Below are 25603 nucleotides of genomic sequence, written 5' to 3'. Positions count from 1 at the left end.
GGGGAAATGAATATTTATCTAAATAGCCGAATTTATTTTAGATAAAGTCTACTTTCCTACAAATAGATAGGAATTAAGTATAGATAATCAAACAAAAAAAGTTAAATTTATTTTTTAGTGACTGCATGACCTAATTGAATACTGTCCAGAGGAGCTGACATATTACATGGGAAACTGAAAAATTCAAGCTGTTTCACAAACATTAGCTGAATACTTTTCAACCCATGTTCCCTAATCCTACCTTGTGGGACATCCAGAACATACTTTCTACTTTTTCCTGTAAAACTATGCCACAGTTCTTCAGGCATGCACAAAGTAGTGAGGATTTAAAGAAATAATTGTTAGGTTACAGTTCCTTACAGTTAGTGCCCTTATACATCAGCAAATCAGTAAACTGGGATGGAGAGAGTGACCTTCAGCTTTGATTCTCCCCATTCTCCCCTCCTATGACTTTGCTTTTAACCAAGTATTGATCTAATGTAAAATGTTTGCATATGGTATGGATTTGGGAGCAGGGCTGGATATTTGCCTTAGCTCCCTGTCAGCAAAGTGCCTGAACTGCCAGGTCTGTGACTGATTTACTGCGGACAAGTCCTGCAGCCATTGTCAGTCCTCCAACCCTAAAATGGGAAGAGGCCAGTTTTCTTTCACACAAATCTCTGGAAGTAAAGGAATCCCAGAGATCCTTCTGCCAAAAGCATTGTCCAGGGCAGAACTGCCTTCCCGCTTTGGGACACTCGAACATCAGCAGGAGCTAAGAACAAAAAATCTAAACTGGTTGGCAACACCTTCCAGTCTGTCTCAGTGTGGAGTTAAAAAACCAGGATAGCGGAGCAGTGGGAGGATTTGCCACACGGTGGTGCTGGCTGTCCTGTGTAAAGCAGCCCTTCAGGAGCGCCAGCCACTCCTGCTCCTCACCCTACACAACATTTACATTTTAAATGCCCAACAGCAGCTAATATTAACTGCAGATCAACTGGCTTCATTTAAGCGGTGCTGAACAAAAGTTGAGAATTACCCCTTTAGCTTTTAAGAATAAGTGGGTTCATAAATAGGGCAGAAAACGTGCTGCCACCAAATCGTATCCCTGAATTCTTATGTCAGTTTTCCCTTCAATTACTCCCACTCAAAATCTGAATATAAAAACTGTATACAGCTAAGTGGAAAAAGTTAATACCAAAGGTCAAGGTTCACCATGAGCACAGAAACTGGACATTTCTGCTGGACAAAATGGTATGCCTCTTTCTGGGATTTTGGTCTTCAATGAAAAAGAGGGTTGGCTTAAAAATGAGCAGTTTAATAATGGAAATAAAGATACTAATCTGAAGGCATTTACACCGGACAAAAATTTCTACATGACACCACTAAGTGTCCTTCACTATAAATACAGAAAGACTTATAGGAGTACTGCTTTTAATTTCTGATCACAATTAAAGGCAGATTTATTAGTCTCCCAATAGGCATAAAAAATTACACGGTTTGATAGCTTGTGATTAGAGCTGCTCAATTAATACTTTTTTTTCCAAAAAGTAATTACAGAACGATTTCATACTTAATGAGTTTAATCACTAATATTAACACGTGGTTATTCTTCCAAAAGTACAATTGCACTGATAAATGGGCATATCTTTCAGTAATACATGACTGCCATCTAAAAAGTAACTTTTAAGGCCTGACCTGAAACTGAATACAGGACAAACTTTTCCTCCATCATTTCCTGTATCTCAGTAAAGGATGGTTCTTTACTTTATGTAATTTTTCAGAAGGTTTCAGCTTCCTAAGTATTTTGGATGGTATCACTCAATACTTTTTTTTTCCTGTATTCCTCCATGAACAGTTGAGCTCAACTATGTGAAGGTTAACACCAAGGTACAAACACACCAGTCTAAAATTAAACTTATTTCCATTTAAAAGAATTTAAAAAGAGACTAATAATCAAAATTTTTGGGATCATAGAGTTGATCTCAAGTCACACCTGGAGATACTGTTCCAACAGATAATAATAATAATTTGTTTGCTCATATACAGAACAAACAGAACTGACTTTAACAAGTATTTTCATATGCAACACCAGAGAAGGTGCTTTGTATAAAATGGAGGTTATAAAAACTTCTCAAGGAAGCCAGGAAACCCATGGAGCAGGCTCACTTGTAGCAATAATGGTCAGCCACAGTTCACCATTCACAGAATAGTGTGGGTTTGTAATTTGGTTAAGATGCAGTAACATTAGAACTTCTACAAGGCCCAACCAGCATGTTTGTTTAAGCTTCTCACTTTTAAACATAATCAAAACACTGTGACTAGGAAAGCTTTTCAAACATCTGAAGATGCCTTTTAGAAACATGTTTGGCATGATAAAGTAGCTTTTCTTCTCAAAAAAACTGCCCTTTAAATTTTAAGAATAGAGCAGTAAACATCTCCAAATTCTGTGGAACTTGAAAACATGGAATATATCAAGAATAGGAAAAGGAATCTCTATTTCTGAGCATTGTGACTGTAACATCTGTCTAAGGAGTGCTGTAACTGTTCTGTGCAATTCTTTCAAAATATTTTCAATCACAGACTGATTTTGGCCAAAACCTTCAGAAGCAGCAGTTAACCTTTTCATTTCTAATAACTTATTACTGTTATTCAAAACTGTAGTCACTGTCACAAAACTACCCTTACAGGAATTTAATTTAACTACGTTAGTGTGCAGTGCAGTAACCCATTTTCAGAATTTAATGCAATAACAAGAAATAAACATTCCAAAAGAGTGCAGCTGTTGTTCTAACCACTCCAGACATTTCTGTAATATCACAAACACAACAATTTCAGCAGATGGTATCAAGAGAGTCTGTATGATGTCTCCTGAAGAGGGAGCCTACTTCCAGAGCAGACAAGTCAAAAAACTGTAATTTGTTTACAAGAGCACGGTCTGAAATCCACCATGAAAAAACTGGTCTCACCTTTTTCTTCAGGCTTCAAAGATGGGAATTTCTTCTCTCCAGTTGGCAGTTCAGGCCTTGGAGCTGAATGAAAAAGCAAACCATAGGCATTTCTCAAAAAGCCTTAATTATCTTGGTCACTAACTAAAAATAAGACACACACCAAGCTGTGTTTATATTCTTTCCTCTGCAAGGAGTGTAATACCATTTATAATCACTCACTTGAGCCTAGAAAATGGCAAGCCTGTATTAAAATGTTTCCAAAGTAGGCTCCATCATAACTTGGAAAAATAGACAGCAGCAGCAAAACACACAAAGCATGAAAAGTAACCTCAAAGTGTGACTATGGGTGGCTGCATTACTAGGAAATACAAAGCTACTTCTGAATTTTCATTTGAAATCATGCACTGCTTCTGAAATTTAGTATTTCCTCAGACATGTACCACCACACACATACTACATACCTGGACTTTTAATTGGAGGTGGAGGTTTCTTTGGCTTCTGCAAAAATGAAGGAAAAAAAAAAAAGAGTCAAACAAACAAGCAAACAGATATTCTCTACCCAAGACAGCCTCATCTGCGTTTTGTTTTGCATATTGTAACTTCAAGCTTGTTTATTAGCTGATTTCAAAGTATTTCACAAAGGAGGCAATCAATTTACAGACAGGAAACACAGAGAGCTGGAAGAATTCCTCTGATATCTCCCAGACAAGTAGCTGGAAAAACAGAAACAAAATGCAGTTTTTTTCAAATCAGTGCTTCAGTAACGTGCATAAGCACCAGAGGGACAAAGAACTAATACCCAAGTATTATATCTTTCCTAGTCTAAAGAATTGTTCTTATCACTCTCATTTTAATTTCAATATTGTAAACCTCAATCCAGTTTACAATCCTGTAAACCTCAATCCAGTACAATTCCAGTTTAAAAGAGTAACCATGTAATTTTTTGGACCAAAAATTGTCCCTTTCACTAAAACAAAAAAAGGTTCTAAATTAAGTATCAGAGTAATGACTTCAACTGACTTCTAAATTACAAGTGTAAGAAAAAATAATCAGCAGCATTTCTCTCATAAACACTGCAGTTACAAGAAAAATACTCCTTTGAGTTTCCTTATCACTGTATATTTAAGTGGGAAAGAGGATAAAACTACTCTAGCCATTAAAAATTTACACAGTATCAGAATGTAACAGTTTGTACATGGAAATTGCCTGTTCTGAAACACAGTCACTCACTTTTTTCACTTCCCTTAAAGTGATACAATTGAATTTCAATCAAAGAGGACTGGCACCTCTCAGGACTGATCTCAGTCACTCATTCCTAGAATCTGATTCAAGAAATTGCCCGAGAAGAGGTGCCTTTATGGTTCTACTAAGGACCAGGCTCGCTGATAAAAGATCACAAAAGCCTACAAAACTACTTGTTCTTTATCCAAACACTGCTGAAACCATACAGGCTCAGTCTAACACAGCCCCTCCAAAAAATGCCTCAGTTGGTATTTTTAAAACAGTTGCTATGGATAGATTTCATTTCTGTGTCCCTGCTGCTATTGCATAAACTTTTCTTAATGGACCAAGAGTTTATTCTGACACATGAAATGTAATTAAGCAAGTGGGGAACTTATATCCAATTTCTTGCTCTGGTTTCAGAGGACACAAAAGCAAGGGAACTTAGGTAACAAGACTGTATTTTCTTTCTTTCCCACAAAAGCAACTACATTATCCAGCTGTGCAGCATTGCTGCCTATATCGAAATCAATTACACTGAGAGTATGGCATCAATTTGCCATTATATGATTCTGATCTGTGTTTTTAATAAAGTTGATATCAAATAGCTGATTACAATAAATCAGCTGATTACAAAGCTGCTCAGTGCAAGGTGAATCCCTGCACTGAGACACAGGACACAAAGCAGAATAAAGGATCAAAGCAAGGTCTGTCTAAGGAAATGCTCTTTATGGTTAAAAGAACGGGGGTTTCCCCTCTCTCAAGGGAGCAATTCTATGTATTGTGAAACAGTGATATCACCCACCCACCCCCTCCAATCAAGTCACTTGTATGTTATAGCATTTATGCCACCCTTGAGCAGCTGAGAAACCACCTGAAAAGAAAGTGCTGATTTGGGGTAGGTAGATTTTCTGTGTAAGTGAGGCAACTCAGGTTAAATGATAAATAAATAACTCCTGATCTGGAGCTGATTCCATCCCACCTGGAGATGACATACATTTGTGAATTAACAGAACCAGCTTTGCTACACACACTTGACAGAACCAAAACATCACACTAATCTCAATGAAAAAAATTGTAACATGAGAACCAAAATTACAAGATCAAGGAGTACCACATGAAAACCTGAATTTCTACAAGTTAGCACATGAAATGGTGAAAAGAAATTTCTAAATCCCACCTAAAGATTATCCTTCACCCACTGAAACCTACTGGTAAGTGTTGACATGGAAAAAATCTCAATCAGTCCCAGAGGAGGCATTCAGTTTTTTGCAATTATAAGTTACTTATGGACTTCAGACAGAAGAGACCAACTGCTTACCTCCTTTCAAAACAGTAAGGGTTTAATTCAGTAATCAGTAACACATAACATCACATTATCAGAGCTATATCCTTTTCTGTATGACCTAATCATTCTCATTAATTACAGTTCATCAGGAAAAGCATATTTAAACACAGTAAGTTTAAGCACAAAGATTAACCTTTACACCTTTCTTTGCTACAGCTAAGTCAAGACAAAGTTTGAACTGCCACAATTGTAATATTTTAAGCAGCATAATGTACTATGAAACTCCTTTATTCTTTGCATTTTCATCAATACTTTTTTGTGATACTGAATGATACATGTAAGAACTTACAGGAAAGTCTTTATCAGACTCTTGTATTTGAACAGCAAAGTTATCTGGGAAGAGTCCTTCTTTACCATTGAGTTCTCCTTTCCACCAGCCTGGCTCTCCAGTGTCCTAAAATAAACAACAGGTCACTTGAATCAATATTTACTTCTTCCCCAGGAGAGATACAGTTACAGGAACAACTTTTTTCCTTTTACACACAACTTTGGTCTGAAACAGTGTTTATAAGAGGAATACTTTGGCCACTGAGGAATGGGAAACAGCTACAAATCAGATCAGGTTTGATCAGTTTTTGTTTTCTAAAAAGCAGGATTAAATGGTATTACGTCATATATAAGATAAGGGTATAAGGATAAGATCTGCAAAGGGAAGGAAAGTACACAAACCCAATTATGACCTAACACATGACATTTGACCTTCTCAGCTTCCTTGACCAGCAAGTTATTCAGTAAATACCTAAAATGTTATTGGAGTGACACACAGTTCTACTAAATAAAAGTGATTCTGATGTGGTGAATCAGTTCCACTGCTCTGAGAAGGGTGAAGATGCAAAAGGATATACTCTCCTGAGGGAAAAAATAACCATATTAAGATATAAGAAAATAAAATAATGGAGAATTAATTTAGTGGCACAGAAATCCATTACATGATGCTACTGATCAAGGTCTTCATCCATAAAAGAAAGTATGATGTTACTGGAGTATTTTAGCAGCATAAATAAAAGCTTTCCTCTGTGCCTCAGATCCAAAATTCTGCAGGTAAAGGAGTAAGGGGAAAATAAAATATCAGATATTTTTTAAAAATCTGAGCCTACATAAAACTAAAGGGAAAATCAACAGAATAAGGACCTGAATAGGTAACTAGTTCTGAAAGTAAGACTTTGCTAAGGTTTTGTTTCTTTTTTTCCCCCTCTGTCAGGCTTTGGATTAAGTACTAGAGTCTGATTTCTGAACACTGTGCAGTCATGAATGCCATAAGGCATCCACTGCTAAACTCCATTTAGCCAGTACTGAGGAGTGGCAGAGAGCCAGAGAGAACCCATGGAAAATTATCATCTGCAGAACAAACAGAAAAGAAATGGCCAAGGGGAACAGGCTTTACACAAAGTCTAAGTGCTGACAGAGAAATCACAGAACAGTTTGGGTTGGAAGGGACCTTAAAGATCCCCCAGTTCAAACCTCCTGCCACTCACTAGCCCAGGTTGCTCAGGGTCCCATCCAGCCTGGGCTTGAACACTTCCAGGGATGGGGCAGCCACAACTCCCCTGGTAAAAAAACTTAACACTTGGCAAGCCCAAAACCCTGGTCTGAGGCAGCCACCTGGAAGTTGCATTAATACACTCAGACTTCAGAAGATGGTTTTGGAGGGAGAGCTCTGCTCTGGACAGCTCTTCTTGGCTCCGCTTTGGACCAGTGTATGCTGTGGATAAATTGGTTTAAAAAGACAGAGGCAAGAGACACAGCGAAGATGGGGCAAGGCCATGCTGTGTTTTAAAAAATGCCTTCCATAACCACTCTTTTCCGCTGTCATTACAGTCAGTGATGCTCATAATATCAATTTTCTTGTGAAAAAAATGGTCATCTTTTCCATAAAACTAAAATCCTCCTAAAGAAAAGGAAGCGTTAGTTTTCCTCTGCAACTGTGTGAAAAACTGAAGATGAAGCTTTCCACTTTTTTTAGGAAAGTCATTATTTCTTTATATAGCAGCAGATAAACTAACAAAATGCTGCAGAGTATTACAGGGAAATTAGGTATGGGTAGGTTAATTTCCTGTTTAGAACCATCTCTGCAACAAGATGATCTACCAAAAAGGTGCTTTCAGCATTCAACACAAACGAGAACATTCAAATAAATAATCGTGTTTCTCTAAATAGCCAGACAGTATCAGTAACTTCTGTATGGTTATTCTGAAATACCAAGTACCTCTAAGACCTGGACTTCATCCTCCTACTGAAAACATTTGCTCAGTTTTTTTCATAATACCTACATCAAAATCAGTAAATACAGATCTTAATTTCTCACCTCTTGACACAATAATGCTTTTCAACTACTACCTCTAGGTCAGCCTGATGCATCACCAGAGAAAAAGAACAAGTTCTGAACGTAAAAGTGCTATTTGCAAAGCTTTTCTATTTTCCTCACTGAAAAGGCATTTGGTACTGAGTGTACATTGATCCCACTGCCCTTTGAGCACTCCACAAAAACACCCACTCCAGAACAATCTTTAAAGTCATCTGTATCTCCACTAAGTGCAGAAGCAAAGAGTTGAATATCTACTCCAACAGACTCTCCTGCTTTCACAATTCACACATTAACTACTTGCACAAAATACACAAAAGCTTCACACATGGTTAGAGCAGACCAAACTTTCTTACCTTACTGATTATTTGAATAATATCACCTTCTTTAAAGTTGAGTTCATCATTTGAGCCTTCATAGGAAAATATTGTCCTGTAATATTCCTTGGCTGAAACAAAACAGCACAATTAATTTGGAGACCATGGGTAGTAACATACACAATACCAGCTCACTTCTGCTGTCTCAGAGCTGAGAAATTACCACTATAATCACACTTCCCTTCTAAACCAGCCACCCAAGCTGCTTTATGCATGTTCAATATCACAAGAAAAATAAGAGTATGTATTTATAGAGCAATGAAGAGAAGTCTTTGCGAAGTCAGGAGTAAAAGCCCCAAAACATTTTTTTCACAACAGAAACTTAATTCAAGTCCTCTGATTTCAGAGGGAGAAAAGGGGAGTTAAAAGTATAACAGTTAAAATTTTAATAGCCCATCTAGCCCTCCCCATAGCATTATATATTCAATTCTGAGCCACTTTAAACAAGAATGGTTTCAAGCTTAAGAGTTTATACATATTTTCTCATTTCAAATTTCAAATTTGCATCCTAATTAAATACAGGCAATTGTTTTCAAGTGACATCCTTTATTAACACATAAAACTACAGAAACCTCAAGTACTTCAAGCAGCAGATTTGCTGAAATTCTGCAGTGAAACCAAGTAACTGAAGCAAAGGCATTCCTTGGCTAAGCACCTGAAACCAGAGCTCAGAGTGATCAACTCTGATCTGACAGTCACAACCTCTTCCACAAAAGCAAAAAGAATAATTCTTTCCATTTGATACAGTTCAAAACTAATCAATTTAAAATGGTGATAACGATTCAGGTGAATAAGCAGGAGGATTTGTTTTCCTTTCCCACGCCAGAACATAAACACCACAAGAAAGGCCAAATACATAAATATATAATGTTTAACCCCAGCACTTAAAATAACTCAGTGGATAAAAAGGTTGAATTTCTGTATATAAAGCATTAAGGAAGAGGAAGCAAACAAAAAGGACTCAAAGGTGCTGCTGTAACCTCTTTGGCACTGACAACACACATAAGTTGAGGAGCTGCATCACTCCCAGTTAGAGCAGCACAGCACCAAGTCACTATGAAAATCATCTGCAATTCTTAATGACAGCCTTTGGCTGGGTGGTAAGAAAATTAATGAGTGAATTGCAGTCAAATCTTTTTGCTGTTGTTACATTTCGTTTAATAAATCTTTAGTTTAAAAATGCACAAACTGTATCGTCAAATAAAAATCTCAGTCAGTGACAACCACTGTGTTAAAATGCCAGCGTTTGCCAAGCTTAAGAGACAGAAATATAGAGATATCTAAGTGGATGTACACAGAGATGTAACCACAAGAGTAATCTTAACTACAAGAACTTGTATTACTTTGCTGCCTTATCTAGGGATCAAAAATGCTCAGCTAGATTGACTAAACTGTGGTTTGTGAAGAACTACAGCACCGTAAGAACCATGTCAAAGAGATGAATGTTCAAACTGAGGCCCAAAAAACAAAAATCACATTGACTCTAAATAAAAAAAAAAAACAAACGAAACAAAAACCAGGTACACTACAAATATCTATCAAATCTGAGGACTTTATTCAGTAGTAATAACTGTAATACATTTCACTACATCCTGATTCTGTAAAAATAGATGCATTTCCTTACTGCCTGGGGAGTTGGTCAGTATAATCCTTTATATCCTCTGCTCCTCCAAGTACTTCTCCCCTCTTCACATACATCAGAAGTCCCACAGCAGACAAAAAATGGTGCCAGAAAGGGGATCTTTCACTGTTCTCCAGGATGGCTGGAGGCAGGGAGTCCTGCACCCTGTCCCCACATGCTGGGCTGTGAACCCCAGCTTTCAGCACCACCAAGAAACTCGGACATGTATGCAAAAAGTATGTACAATTTGCCACTTTAGCACCTTATTTTGTGAGCCTGGTATTCTGCCACTAATTAAGACAGAGTTCAGTTTAACTTTGCAGCATTTAAACTTCAGTAAATACTTTTAAGAAAACGTAGTTTAAAACTGAGTCTTTTCCACAGAGTTGAAACTAACTATACAGTAGCAGAAATCACAGATATTGTATCCTAACATAATGGGGGGAAAGAGGACTCAATGTGTGATTATTTTACTTTTTAAAGAAAATATTTTTACATTCTTTCACCAGAGGCCAAAAAAAGCTTTCAGAAACAGCAGAACCTCACTGCAAAATAAGCTACACTAGTCTAAACACTTCAGAGATCTTTGTTTATCTGCTAACACATGAACATAGTTTATTTTAAACTTGGTCTCTCAAAACTGAGGATGAGGTACATAAACTATAATATGGTCTATACTAAAATAAAAACACTAAGAAAGAAATACAAACTTTCCTCCTAAGGTTATAAGATGTTCTTGTATGGTGTCTATATTACCTACTGATGTTCTCCTACAGTTTCTATTACTGTCATAATTAACTTCCTCTCTGATGTATTTGTTTCTCTGGGAGGCAGAGACCCAGCAGGACTACTGGATTAGTCCAATTTCTCTGGTTTTAGAACCTGAAATTATGAAGAGAGCTAAATACTGAATGTTCTGAGTGTTCAGCACTGAATGCTCAGATTTTTTAAGCAAAGTTGGGTTAATTTTAATGCAAAATTTTAGACAAGTCAAATTTCACAACACTCAGGGCTGCACACTGTCATGCTGGCTCTTGGAGCAATAGCAGCGGAATGGTTTAAAAGCAAGATGTTGCAGTTTTCTTATTTCTGCAAATTATGCATTCCATAGAAAACAACACACCAAAATAAGGTATTTCCACATAAAACAAAAATATACTTGAAATTACAATATATAAGTTGAAAAAATGTCTGCTCTGGAACCAGGGAAATGAGCTGTCTACACATCACATAATCAAAGTTAATTTTTTATATGGGGTTGGCACTCCCACAAGATGTTTTGGGTTGGCTTAAAAACATCTCTCTAGATAGAACCATGCAATTTGGTAGCTAAATGAAGTCATAAATTCTTAGAGATGATAAAAAAGAAAAATACAAACAACAAAACAACAAAAGCCAAACTGAACCACAATGAAACTGAATTATTGAAGGAACAGACTTCAACAGAACATAAGTACCAACTTTCTGATCCAAGAAACTTTGCACAGAGTTACTACAGCTTAATACCATCTCCATAGTAAACCCTGAGCCTAAAAAGTACCTTCTACAACCTAGGGACAGAAATTGGGTTGGGGGACCGTTCCATGGAAATAGGTCTCCAGCATCCCATTAGAACACAAAGCTATGCAGAGAGTAAATCACTTTGAACACATCAATAGAAAATTAATATCAAGGGGACTGTTGCAGTAAAACTTCATACCCCAGACTTATTTTGTTCTGGGATACAATCCCACAAATGTTTTTGATTCTTTTTCTACAGAAATGTAAGTCAAAATTCCTTTAGACTTTTTTTGCTCCTCAAAGGTATAGAAAATTACAGAAAAGCCCAGTATACATTAAAGTTTTAGATTTTTAACACCAAAAAAATTGATAACCAAATACTTTTCAAGAAAAGACTCCCAAATAATAGATGTACATGTTCATCAGCCTTACCTTTTGGTTTACTTTCGCCTTCTGATTTTATTACTTCTGGTGAGTTTTCAGTTTTTGTTATGCTGGGAAAATGAATTAGCTTTGATCCAGGAGAATGGGTAGGTAATGACTGTGTGAAGGGAAGAGAACTTTGTTAACGAAAATTCTTTACAGGTTTTATTTTTCATTAAACTACAGAACACAATTTTTAATTAGCTGAGATAATGCAAATCAACATCTCAAAGAGATTCAGTGAGCTTTCCCATTAAGCACTTATCCTACTGTAGCTACTCCATTACAGACACTGCAATTAGACTTCATCTACTGACTGAAGACAGAGCCCAGCTTTCAAACTGGAAGCCAACCTCAGGACAGGGCCAATGTACTTCAGCAATTGTATTTCAGCAGTTCCAGGTGTTACTCTCCCATTAGCCTGAAAATTGCCTCCTCCAGCACAAAACTCTGCTTAGAGGAACTCCCTGACAATGCTTACTTTGCACTGGGATAAGGCAGGAATATTCAGCAGCCACACACCACCTCAGACAATCAGTTTTAACTACTCAACCAAATGTAAGAGCACATAAAAACCCATCCCAGTTTCCCTTCACTCTTAGACATTTGTACAAAACAGGTGAGTGTCACTCAAGACTTCTGAATGAAAACCACTACAAGTTTGAGTTAACATCTAACCAAAATAAATATTACAGTATTTTTTTTAATATTTTTCCCCAGAAGACTTACTGAGCTGCCAGATTCTGACAGCTTCAGCTGCATCCACTTCTTCACAGCCCAACAAGCTACAGAGTATGATCTTACAGTCAGTACTTACCTGAGCAGCCCTAATAGCATTACTGATGTGAAAAATCCCACTGCCTTTAGTAACTCTGTTCATTTTCATTTACAGTTCAACTTTGCAGATTTTCTACTGTCAGAGAAACTAGATTTGCTCTCCCCAAAACCAGACAATGCCTGTAGGCTGGTATTTGGTACCTCTGTCATACCATGGAGGAAGTCACGGTCAGTTGGGATGTTCCTGGAGGACATATGCAATTTAACTCTCTCCAGAATGGTATATGAAGGAAGCACTAAAATAACCCACCTACGAGATTAAACAATTCCAACATGGAAATAGTTCTCTATATTTCCCCCTTCCAAAATGAGATGCAATTAGAAGTAAGAGAGGAAGTCTAGGTAGGCAGGGTATAAATAGCTGGAGCCCAGGCAGGATGCTGGGACCAGCTGAAACAATCTCCTGCAGCAGCAGAAGTGCCCTTGAGAACTTCAGATACATCAGTACTCAGCTGCCCTGTGCTAAACAGTCTCTGAATTTCCCAGGGGAAAAGAGCTCTCTCTACTCTAGACAGCTTTTTTTTTCCCCTTGCAGACTTAACAACAGAATGCCCTTCCAGCAGCCCTTTATCTAACCCTGAAGCGAGTTAAGCACAAATCCAAGGAAGCCACCTATTTTCCCAAGACCTTCATGAGAGTTACCTCCCTTGGGCTCTCCATGTTGTTCTCTAAGTCCGTCTGCCTTTGGGATGACTTTGGCAACAAGTGGAAGAGGAATATTAAGTGCTAAATGAAATTGTTTATTTCTTTGTCACTGGGCTATGCAAAACTGTTTTCTCACTTCGTTTCCTCTCTTGCTGAGAAATGGCCTGCAAGAGCTTTCCAGAAAGGCCAACCAACAAAACACAGCACCAGCATATTTTATTGTTTATACACAGTCAAATACGACAATTCAGAAGGTCTGAGCAGACTTCATATTAACTGAGCAGAGTTTAGACAGGCTCCTTATACTCCCAGGTAACAAAGAAGAAAGTAGGGAAACGTGCTTTCGAACCATCGGTCTTGCGACAAGAAGGCAAGATGAAGCTACGTCCTGTAGCCCTCGTCTAACAGCATTCACTTGAAGATTTAGTGATCCCACAGACCCCCACTGCAAGGGACAAGGTCTGGAGATATCTGAGGAAAATCAGTGTGCCTTCACAGAATCACAGAATGGTGTGAGTTGGAAGGGACCTTCAATGACCATCCACATCCAACCCCCATGCCATGGGCAGGGACACCTTTCACTAGGATCAGGTTACTCAAAGCCCCATCCAGCCTGGCCTTGGCTGGGCAACCTGTTCTAGCATCTCACCTCCCTCACCACAAAGCACATCATCCTTATGTCACCTCTTTTCTTCCTAAGTCTCTCCTCTTTCAGTTTGAAGCCATTGTCCCTTGTCCTGTCACAACAGACCTCGGCAAAAAGTCTCTCTCCATTGCAGTGAAAGGATGCAATAAGATCTGCCAGGAACCTTCTCTTCTCCAAACAAAACAATATATTCTTTAGGAGGTAACATTCCCCAAGCCTTAAACAGAAGGCAACACACTTGCAACTTTCATTTTCTGAATCATCTGATGCTTCTGACTGGACCAGAAACAAAGAAGACATACACCATGTCACTGCTCTTAGCATTGCTATTGAGGGAAAACACATTCAAGGAAGTCTCTCTCCCTACTGTCCTTCCAGGGACTCAACTGACCTTCTGCCCTACACCATTACAATTATTTCCATGGCAGCAGAGGAAAAGAAATCAGTCAGCAAAACAGTATTAATAATCATAACAGGTAAAAGATTGAAATGGATAAAGGCTTTAAAAGCTTTCTTGAATTCATCATCTGAGTCAAATCTGAAAAATTGGACTATCTCAGCTGTCTTTAATTTATCAAAAGCTAAAAATCCATATATAAGCTCTTGGAATAAACAATGCATAAGTTCAAGATAAAGGACTGAGAATCGTTGTTGTGCTTTCAAGGGGTAAGAGCACTCTCGGGTTCAGATCAAAATAAAACCCAAACTGCAGCAATTCCACTATCATTGCACTATCTGCTCTCTCCTAAGCTCCAGTAAGTTCAGTATAGAGAACAGAAGTGCTCCTTTTTCCACTCACTCATAAAAATGAGGTAAAAAAAAGAATGAGGATGCAAAATTCTAAAACTGTATTTTTCAGGCTTACATTATCAGCAGTTTATGGAACCAAAAGCTTGGCAGTATGCTCTGAAGGTAATGGCAGTTGACACCTTGAACAGCAATTTCAACATCCACCAAAACTTGAAAAAAAAAAAAAACCAAACAAAAACTTAAAGAAACACCAAAATATTCCTTGTTTTAAAAGACAAGTTTAACTTGCTCAAGTAGGCTTAACAGTCTTGTCCCAGACTACAAAGTCTGTTACAAGGAGGATTATGAGAGACCTCACACTGCAGATGTGTTTGAGAGTTCGTTATGTCTTACACCACATGGCTCTGAAATGACAATTTTCTATCACCTTGGTTTTCCATCTCTAATTATTTAAATACCAAGACATTTGACATTCTGGAATCAATGTTAAATATAACTTACTTATAAGTTATTAGGAAAGAAGCCTGAGGGGATTTGTTTCATTTTTATAGGCAAGAGCCCTATGAGATGATGATGGTCAGAGCCCACATTTCTTAAATTGTTTTTACAGGAAACCCCAAAATAACAGTATGTACCAGTACAAACCTTATCTTGCTTTTTATCTTCTGATTCATTACTAGGTAATCTCGTCTTAAGTTTCACTGAGCCTTCTTTAAAGATATCCCCAAACCCAACACCTCGGATTTTCTTTGGCTGTGCTGGTCCAGATGCAGGTTCAGCCCCGTTTCCTGGAGAGGCCACAGGTGAGGTAGGACTATTGGAAACAGGCTCTGAAAGTAAAATAAGAAAGGAAAAGTTATTTTAATAACTGAAATTATATATTTGCTTTTCTGGGGTAAAAGAGTGGAAGCTACACAGCTGTGTGCACTGCTCCTGTTAAACAGCTTTTCTAGGAACTGTAGTTGTAATACCTCACATTTGTTCTGGTTTTATATTCAATATAGGACCAATTGAAAAACTGAAATGACACCAGTATTGCCCTGATTACTCTGGCAATTAAGTCAATAGATCACTAATATTTCTTGCTATTTCAATTATCACTCAGGCTCCACAGCCTTTTAACATCAATGTTTTCCATTAGTTTTATGAAACACTGCTTATTCATTCTCTGAAAACGGGGTTTTAGTCCAACATTTAAAAGCTTCTCATTAGCAGAGCTGCAGCCACAGACAGCGATGATCAATAAAGGTCCACAGTGAATCCAACCATGTTTAAAGAGCCACAGGAAAACACAGTGTCTCAGTGGGAGATGATGCCTCTCAAGGCACCAAAGTGAAATTTTCCTATTTCCTATTCCAAATGCAAATAGATAACAGAACTATTTAGCTCTTATAATTTTTTAGTTTTAAGGGATAACATTTATCCAGCCCCCACAAAACATATTTCAGAGAACTTAATTTTGGCATTAAGAGCTTTGAGACTTTTTAAACTTTTTTTTATTTTTAAGTTATGGTCAAATCTGTTGAAGTTTACAAACCAATATTTACAGGTAAACTACTTTTACATGCAGAATTCCAGGAGACAGTCATGTGAAAATGGAGAGCTTTTATAAGCCAAATTCAAAATAGCCTCCACAACTTTTAGGATTTTGGTTAAGTTCTCTTCAGCCTATGCATGTTTGGAAACTGCAATAAAAATTAAAGCCTCTTCCCTCTATCATAAATTTAAGATATTTTGATGATACCATGAGGCTACATGGCTCTTGACTTCAGTTTCTCACCTTTTCTCTATCCAGTTGCTCTTCACTCAGCTATATCCTCTCAGATATCTAAAAGGATAGCTGGACATCCCATTGATGAGGAAAGTCCAGGTCACATGTTTGAAAGACCCCAGCTGAGTGTATGAGGCAGTTACTGTTTCCCAGGAGTGAGGATGGGAAGAAACATATTCAAGATGCTGTCTGTCAAAGTACTGAGCATTAAATATAAACCCTGGGAAGCTGAGGCCTGTTAGTTACTGACAGAAAATACAATTACTTCAAATTACTGTTCAGTCTCACTGACTTCAATATTCAGGAATTAAGACCAACATATATCCATTTGTAAATTTATCTCAGACCCCACTAAACTCAGGGAATTTGTCCTCCAAGGATACAGCCACTGAGCTATTTGCAACAAGGATTGTCAAACAACTCTTGTTTTACACTACTGCAATTATTTCCACAATTTACAAAAGAAAAAAAAAGAAAAAAAATCCAAGCCAGACTCTCCTTCCCTATGTCTGAGTAAACCCTTGTTTGAAACAATCAATACTGAACATCTTGTTCAGTACTGAATGAGGGTGCACATTACCACAAGGTTAAAAATCACTTTTCCCCTTGAACGGTACACAGCTGTCTTTAACAATCAATTAACTCCTGTTATGATGTTCCCAAAAAACATTCCTAATTCTAGCAGTGTCATATCACAAGTCTCAAGCCTTCAAACAGTTCTTCGTAGACCAAAATGTTCCTAAGGTGCATTTTTTCAAGGGAACAAAGTAATTGCCTGTAAAGCACAGTCCTGCCTGGCACCACTCAGCACTCAGCTGTTCAGCCAGAGACCCTCTGCTTCTGCCCCAGCTAAACAGCCACAGCCAGAAAGGAACAGCTAAATGTAAATTCTGCCTTAAAAACATTTCATTGTTAGACTAAAACACAATGAAGAATCAGGGCTCCCTTCCCAGGGCTCATTTTAAGTTGAGGCTCTCCATACTGTTTTGATTCGAGTTTCAATTCTCAAATGACTTGGTTAAACATTTAAGTTTTGTGTGTTCAAGAACTCAGGACAGTGAGAATAAGACTGAAAAAAGCTACTAAACAAAAAAATGATTTTCTGTCTAATACTAAAAAGGATCAACTCTGAACATAATAAAATTTCTAATGATAAAATGCAGAACACACATTTGCAAGACCAAGACCTTGACTGCAATTTTATTTGAAGTGCACTGAGAGCAAGACAGGTTACCTTCATACTCAGTATCAACACTTTCCAGAATGAAACTAAATACTTACCCTTCTTAGGAAGCTTGAATTCTTTACAACTTCTGCTGTACTACAACCATAATACTCCAGATTATACCCAAGATCTAAGATCACTTTGCTAAGGGTTTACAATAAAGACAACACCACCTGTGTCATCCACAGCATCCTGTGTTTCTCCATCATCCATTGACTCCAATTCCTTCACGAAGTTTGAAGGGAACAACCCTGCCCTGCCATTCAGTGTTCCACTCCACCAGCCTTCTTCTACCTGTAGAGAAATATTTTGCATGTTACCAGCAGACCAACAGAGCAAAAGGAAATTCCTATTAGTTCCATCCACACTTCACTTATAAAACTCTACAAACAACTTGGGGAAAGTTCAAAACGACCATGATTTCTTTATAGAGAAACCTACCAAAGATGTAGAAACAGTATGCAAAAAGAACAATTTACTGTCCCTTCTATCACTACAGCAGTGATCCTAAAACATGAGATTAGCCCCATGACAGTTAATCCAGAAAAGCAGCAAAATGTTCATCAACTTTCTCAGGGTAAGACAGAATAACAGGCACTGCACATCCAACAGAAGAAGAAAATATTAAACTGTTTAGAAAATAAAGATGAAACTTTTAGCCTGGCTTTCTATGGAAATTTTTATGCATTCTTGCTGTCCATGTCTTTTCCTCTGCTTTGTCCAGTTTCCACAAGTCCTGATCCCACTTGCTTTGTATCCATTGGGCAGCTTCACACAATTTCAATCAAAAGACACAAGTTTCAAAGCTAAAATTTCTACAGATAATATTGGGTAGAACAGAGAGAAGTCCTTAAGGACATCACAGAGTAATGGAAAACTAAGCTGTCCATTCCTCCTATCAGAAGGCAGCTGGCTGAGCAGGCTCTGTCTGGTGCAGGGACTTTCCCATCAGAACTGGCCACCAACAAAGGTAGCCAAGTCCACAAGGATTTTGTGGTGGCACACAGCAGTCCTAACGAAAAAAGTCTGCTGGATGCCAGATTTTGTTGGCTTTGCTCTTCACAAAACAACTCATTTTTGCACTGGAAATAAACTTGTTCAGGGATTAGGGAACATAATGACTCTAACACTCAGTTATGTGCTTGAATTCCTGGTGTGTCACTTGCACTGAAATACTCCAAAATTTAATGGAATGTTTATCAGGAATAACCCACGGTCCAAAGCAGAACAAGCAAAAAAAACTGGGCATGCAGAGGTGACAGAGTAAAACAATGCCAACAGACTAAGAACAGTACTCTTCCAATTTATGAACAGTTTTCAAAATGTCTTAAATAAATACAATCTATTTACCTAATGAGTACTACTTAAAAAACTCTAATTAAGATAAATTTTCAAAATCTTTCATTTCAGTTGCCTTGTTTTCGGGTTGGAAAGCTGTTTTTAGAAAAGCAACAGGGAAAGAAAAAGAAGCAAACCAAACAGCAGTTGTTTACATTGTCTTTTTTTAGCCTTGTTTTGTAGGTCACTACGCCTGACACACAGGCACAGTTTTAAACATCAACCCACCTCCAGGCAAGCAAAGCATATCCACAACCTGGCAGTGCAGAGACTGGCAATGAAAAGAGCACTGTTATTTTTAAAGGCATCCTGGTGCTCAAATACAGCTTTGCTGTGCATGGTTCAAACTCAGAGGCCAGTCCTCTGAAACAGATTTTAAGCACAGATTACTGGCAACTGCTGCCCAGGTTCTGGCACCTCAAGCTTTACATAACACATGATAGAAACCTAAAATACAAATGCCTTGACTCACCCAGACTACACCCAGGAGCCTCGAGAAAGGGACTTTTAATGCTTACGATACAGAAAGCAGCTTGAGAATCTCTTTCTTCTTCTGCCAAGAAATATGGTCAGCAAAGCACTTTGCAGAGTTGAAACGCAAAGTGATGATGCCAGTTCAGAGACACTCAGCAACAAAACAAATATTTCTTGAGCACACTTGCCTCAACCTCCTCAGCACACTGCCTTTAACTGACTATATACTTTTTCTGGTAATATAGTTTGTATCTTTAATTGACATTAAAAAATCCGGTTTAAGAAGTTCTACACGCTTCGGTGGAGAACATCTGCACATCTGTTGGTGCCAGCAACACAGATGACAATTTCCCAACCTTCCTCTTCCATTTCAAAATCTTACCAGATGATACAATTTTCCACAAGAGGGAGGTACAGCTTTGGCACACACAGCAGAACTCTTTTAGTGTGAATCCCAGCAACTTATTTCTATCAAAAAACTCAAGACTTCTCAACAAGAGAGAAGGAGGAAGGCTGAAACAAGCAGTTTTGCCAATACAGTTTGGGGGGTTTTTTAATAAAAACTTCATGAATGATGTCAGATGAAATTTTATTTTGCTTGATTACACCAGTATGCAAATACTAAAAATATACTACAAAAATAAATCTGCTCATTAGTGCTGCTTCTGACAAGAGTGGGTGAAGACATAAAAGAGAAACAAAGGTTTTACAGCAACGATACATTTATCACGTGCACTCTGTGCATTTTTTTCCCCACGCGTAAAACTCACATGTTCTGTAAATAAGAAACCCTGTGGATTTAGCCAGCACACAGCACAAGAGCCTTCTTCTCTAAAAGCTCTCCTCAATATTAATAATTTCATTTCTGAACACATCTGCCTCCACCTTTGATTTCACAATCAGTGGTGTCAGTTTTAAGGACGTAATTTACAAAAACAACTCAAGGACTAAATACTGAATTATTCTCAGGTAATGTAGAACTGAAGCTCATTTTACCTTATTTTCCCCATAAAGAGGTAAACAAATCATCTTTCCTTGAAGGAACAGTTACAAGTTATCTGTATATATATATACATATATATATATGGGAGTGAATCATCTCACAGTAGTGAAGACAAGTTCTCCCAGCATACAGCACAACCAGTGGACAGTATTTTCTACCATTCTGCACATTTCTTGCCCATCAATACAGTTTTGTGAAGCAGACAGACCTAGTCTACACCTGCCAGGTCTATTCTACATCACCATAAAAACAGTGTGCCAACAGCTCTGTACTCACAGTAAGCTGCAGCATTTTTCTATCTGGTAGCATTTGCTAAAAAAATTTTTAGCAGTTTTTCTTAGAAATAGTGAAGACTGGGCACTCACATATTTTAAAATCATTAGCAGAGGAGTAAGAATGAGGACTAATAAAAAAAAATTTCCTTAAGAAACCAGATGAGGAAATGCCTTGATGTTTTTATTCTGTTTATTCTGTCAGGACTGCTAGTACAGGCACCATCCACAAATTAAACTGCCGAGATTACCCAGGAACACTCCTTTACAAACGCCCACACAATGGTATTTATGAAACTGAGTTTACTGAGTAGGTTTCACAAGTCATTTGCTCTGTTTACTCAAAGATATTAAATTCTACTAGTGCAAATGAACCTAAAGACATAGCTTTTTCCTTGCTAGGAGAATGGCAGAGTTCCTCCTAGCGACTGTCAGGTGAGCACTAGCACTCTCTTCAAAAGCTTCCCACAACACAAGCTGCTATTGAATGGAAGAGATATCAAGGAAGCACATAGGTAAGGAAGAGATAAGAAACCCCCACCCCAAATCCCTACTCAATCACATGGGGCCAATGCCAAAGTCTAAACATGGAGATATCTTGAACTGCATTTCTTACCCAATGGAAAAGGGAGGCAACAGAAATAATAACATGCTGTTGAGTGCATTTGTATGCTCCATATTTTTATGCATGTGGGGTGAAGTAGATTGTACTACAGCTAGAGGCTTCTGTGCTGAATATTGGTACTGTTACTTTAATGCTTCAATGTGCTTACAAGAGAGCATAAAACTGGAGAATCAGGTCAAATAACATTCACCTAAACCAAGTTAGAGTATGTCGAATTAAAGGAAACTGGTCCAACAGTTTTAGCAAAAGCATCCTAAAAATAACAATCACACAGACAGGACCAAAGATCTGTAAAAGTCTTTCAAAAAATGAATCTGTGCTACAGATCAAAATTTATTGCTGTGAGGATGAGATACTTCCTGTAAACATCTAGTATTCATTGATTTAGGATTAGATCCTAAGAGACATTCCTAAACTAATAGCTTTAGCTGCAAAAACTCTACTTTTCCCATGCTGTTTTTCCAACATGCTTGCAAACCCAAGCAATCACCCAAAAAAGTCAATTTGACTTCTGGCACATAAAGAGATGATCAGCTCTGCAAAACAGCTCTTACCTCGTCGCTGATGTCGATCACATCCCCCACCTTGAGCTCCAGCTCATCTTCGTTCTGCGGGACGTACTCGAAGAGCACTTTGCACTGACGCTTCTTGGACCCTGAGCCGAGGGGAAGGGCACAAGTAAGAACACCCACAAAGGAGAACTAGTCTTTCCTTCACTCAAGCTCCTGAGGATCCAATCTGACCAGAAGACCCATAAGCCATCCCAAAAAGCTACGTTGCTTTTGATGCTGGTTTTCCAGTTTGTTGTGTCACGTTAAGTCTATCGAGCCACAGCTTAGATGGAGGTTGAGAACAGATGGACAATTCCAACACTGCATCGCCCATTACCAACACCCTCTGAAAACATGTTGACTCAAAAGTCAGGTAAATCCCCACTACTACGATTTTTCAAGCTATTTCCTGATGAAAATCTGCAGGAATGACAGTTGCTTCCAGTTAGCACCTGCTTTGAAGAAAACATGCAAGTTTGAGCCTCCAGTCTTTAGGCAATCCTGAAAGGAGAGACACCTTTTGTTGTGCACTGATAGCCCTTCTGCCCTCTAACACAGACCTTGTTAACCACAGCTCTGAGGTAATGCCAGCATTTGCTGGGCTCATATTTCAAAATCCAAACTCATTTTAATCTGCGAATGCAAAAAACCCTCCCTTTTCTCAGTGCCAGCATGGAGTCAAACTAAGCATCAATTAGCAGTGTTTGACAAAAGCAAAATTAAAATTAAGTGCAATCTTCAGATGTTTGCCACACATCATTAAAGCTCTGCAGGCATTAAAAAGACAAAATGACATCTCGAGATGGGGAAGCATTGAAGTGACTTCCAACAACCCCTCCAGCCACAGCAGTGTGAACCCACATTGCCTAATTACTGTGCACGTATCCTGGAGTGATGCTGCTGCTGAACCCAGAGAGTTTATGCATTTCTCCTTCAAACAAGAGGCCATGCCTTCAGACCTTTTCCACAACAGAGCAGCCAGCACGCTTTTGAGGGCAATTATCATCCCGAGCTATGACCCACACACGTTCCCTATCCTCCTCAAAAGCAATCTGCTTCAATTTAAATGAAAACATGAATCAAAAGCTTGATGTGGTAAAGCCTAAGCTTACAGGAGCTGTATAATTTCCATGCTTTTTCCCCATACTTTGTACTCCCTTCACACTGAAGCTTCAGCAATTACGATTAGCTGTGTAAAAACATTTCAAAATACAGATACTGCCTCCAAGATTGATCCTTGGCTTATTATAGCAGTGTTCAAAGTCCAAAGTCAGACATCTAGAAGACAGCCACACCCAGCAGCCTCAGTACAAAACACACCAGGCATCTGAGCAATATTCTGCATCTAAAATTTCTGAGAGAGGCCTCACCAAACCTAGAGTTTTCTCCATGCTGGTATATGACCCGTGTAAGAAACAAATAAACCAGAAATATGAAACTCTGTAGGTTACTTCTAATAACACATAATTGCCCACATAATATCCCCTTCTTTTGCCTCCACTGGAGCTCATACATCAGCCCAGAGGGATTGTTCAGTTTACAGTAATTGCAATAAACGGTTCACTGGCCTTTACTGTCTCCTGCAGCGCTTTCAGGGCTTCTCCTTTGTAGGAGATTAACTGATACCAAAAAAAGGCAAATTAAAAAGTCACAGCCATTTGGTATAAATCTGATCTCAGCATTCCTTTTTAATACTGTAATTCTACCTAAATGGGGGAGAAAACAAACCCACGGATGGGATGCATTTCACACCCAGAACTCTTCCTCACCTTTCAGTGAGACCCAGTTTAGGAAGTACTGCCTTCCAGTTTTGAAAATCCCTAGGCTAACTTAGGAAAGTTAATGACAAAGCTGTGTCAGGGGAGGTGGAGGCTGGACATCAGGAGAAAGTTCTTCAACCAGAGGGTTGCTGGGCACCAGAACAGGTTCCCTAGAGAAGTGGTCACAGCACCAACCCTGACAGAGTCCAAGAATCATTTGGACTACATTCTCAGGCACATTGTGTGATTCTTGAGATGCCCTGTGCAGGGCCAGGAGTTGGACTCAATGATCCTGATGGGTCTCTTCCAACTCAGGATATTCTATGATTCTAAGGTAACCAATCCAACTCAGGAAACAACACTCCAGCTTCACGTGGTACCGCAGGACTGCTGGGCTGGCAGCCTGCAGGCAATTCTGTTCCTTTCCAAAACAACTTGTCTGGCTTCAGGTTTTGTTTGTTTTGTACAGGGTATACCAAATTTAGCCCTTTGTTGCAGTCACTTAGCCCACCTTCTGTGTTTTCCTTCTGCTGAATAAAGGCAGACATCTAACTGATAGGAATTCTGCCTGCAGCTCACCACCCACCTGACACAAAATACCTGAATTCAGCAGGAACTGGGAGAACAACACAAGGAACTGAGCAGGACAGACAACCTACCTCACTGCACATGGAAACTTGTTATTAAAAAAAAAAAACATTAAGAGTTTCTTTAGGATTATAAACCTCATTTTACCAGGTGAGGAACCAGAAGTGGAAAGACAACTAAGCTCTGAAAACCTTTTGAAGGATGCAAGTGATTGCCCAGGCATAGAGCAAACAGGATCTGCTGGAGCTGTTTAAACAATCTTTCAAGAAAAAGGGAACAGCAAGTAAAATGGAAATGAAGACTGTCACTGTACCAAGTAAACAGCTGTGTGCCTAGAGGAAGGTGCTGGAACACCATTTTCTTCCAGAAGGATGAGACTAGCCAGAGCACTGTGGAGTTGGAGAGCAAGTTGTACCTACTACTCTGGCCACAGCCATCAGCATGAGGATGAGACATGAGATACGGGATCATTCCAGGGTTAGGGAGACCAAAACAAGTAGCTGGCAGCTGAACTGGTATCAGATCATGTTCACAGAATCCTAGAATATCTCGAGTTAGGAGGACCCGTAGGGATCACGCTTATTCCCCTTCAGAGCCTGGTTGCATTTATCCAGGAACAGCACTAATCCTTCAGGCTAGATTTTTCCAAAGCCTGCTGATTGTAAACATCTAACAGGCACATACTGGTGTTGCCAATATGCACATACAGATTAGAGACACTAAAAAGCAATTTTGAACCCTTAGTTGCCTAGAACAAACTATCAAGAAATTTATAAATCTGGTAGTCTTATATCAGGGCTTTCGAAGACAACCAGTGGCTCTTCTCCTTTTATGGGCAAAATCTCAAAGCATAAACACACCAGAAACAGTAAGTTCTGAATGCTTTCTTTTTAAAAAAGCAGGCTTAAATCATAAAAGCCTCCAATCCCTTGTAAGAGAGAGGAAGCCAGAGTAATTTAGAGCAATGTCTTATAAGAGACTGATATGTCCAAATAAAAATGACAAGTCAATTTGCTGGATGCAGGGAATGGCAAGTTTTCTGCTCTACATTTTGGTCACCACGATTAAAAAAAGTGGCATTAAAACACAGAAACCACAGATACAGAGGCAACAACACCGCTCCTCACCATCCTGAGGGTTGCTGTTAACAACAAAAGGAAAACCATGGATTTTGTTTAGACACCACCAACTCCACCTTATTTCACACCAGAGGCAGGCCTACCCCGAGTAATCTGAACTCTGGAATGCTTCCTTGTCACAAAACCTTGAATTTTTAACAAAACTTCATGTTTTAACATTTCTTTTAAAAAGACCACAGGAAGATATCTTTGATTATCATGAAAAGGCCTGCAGGTCTCATTCAGGTACCTGATAATACAAGCAGAGTTTACATGAA

The 25603-nt window shown here is 38.6% G+C and overlaps 1 protein-coding gene across 1 annotated transcript in view; it reads right to left on the bottom strand.

The window, feature by feature from the left end:
* Positions 1–25603, bottom strand: part of CD2AP (CD2 associated protein) — an 81117-nt gene that overhangs the window by 15136 nt on the left and 40378 nt on the right. Inside the window, exons 5-12 of the mRNA XM_029965767.1 lie at positions 21863–21963; positions 17770–17890; positions 15246–15430; positions 11732–11840; positions 8158–8249; positions 5789–5893; positions 3392–3428; positions 2949–3011 (exon numbers count right to left, since the gene is read on the bottom strand). Coding sequence (XP_029821627.1) covers positions 2949–3011; positions 3392–3428; positions 5789–5893; positions 8158–8249; positions 11732–11840; positions 15246–15430; positions 17770–17890; positions 21863–21963 — 813 coding nt within the window. The remainder of the gene's footprint in view (positions 1–2948; positions 3012–3391; positions 3429–5788; positions 5894–8157; positions 8250–11731; positions 11841–15245; positions 15431–17769; positions 17891–21862; positions 21964–25603) is intronic.

Source organism: Manacus vitellinus, unplaced genomic scaffold, assembly GCF_001715985.3.
Source record: "Manacus vitellinus isolate BGI_N305 unplaced genomic scaffold, ASM171598v3 scaffold_11_pilon, whole genome shotgun sequence".
In the NCBI taxonomy this organism is placed as follows: domain Eukaryota; kingdom Metazoa; phylum Chordata; class Aves; order Passeriformes; family Pipridae; genus Manacus; species Manacus vitellinus.
Note: the sequence above shows the minus strand (reverse complement) of the source record. Positions and strands in the feature narration are given on the sequence as shown.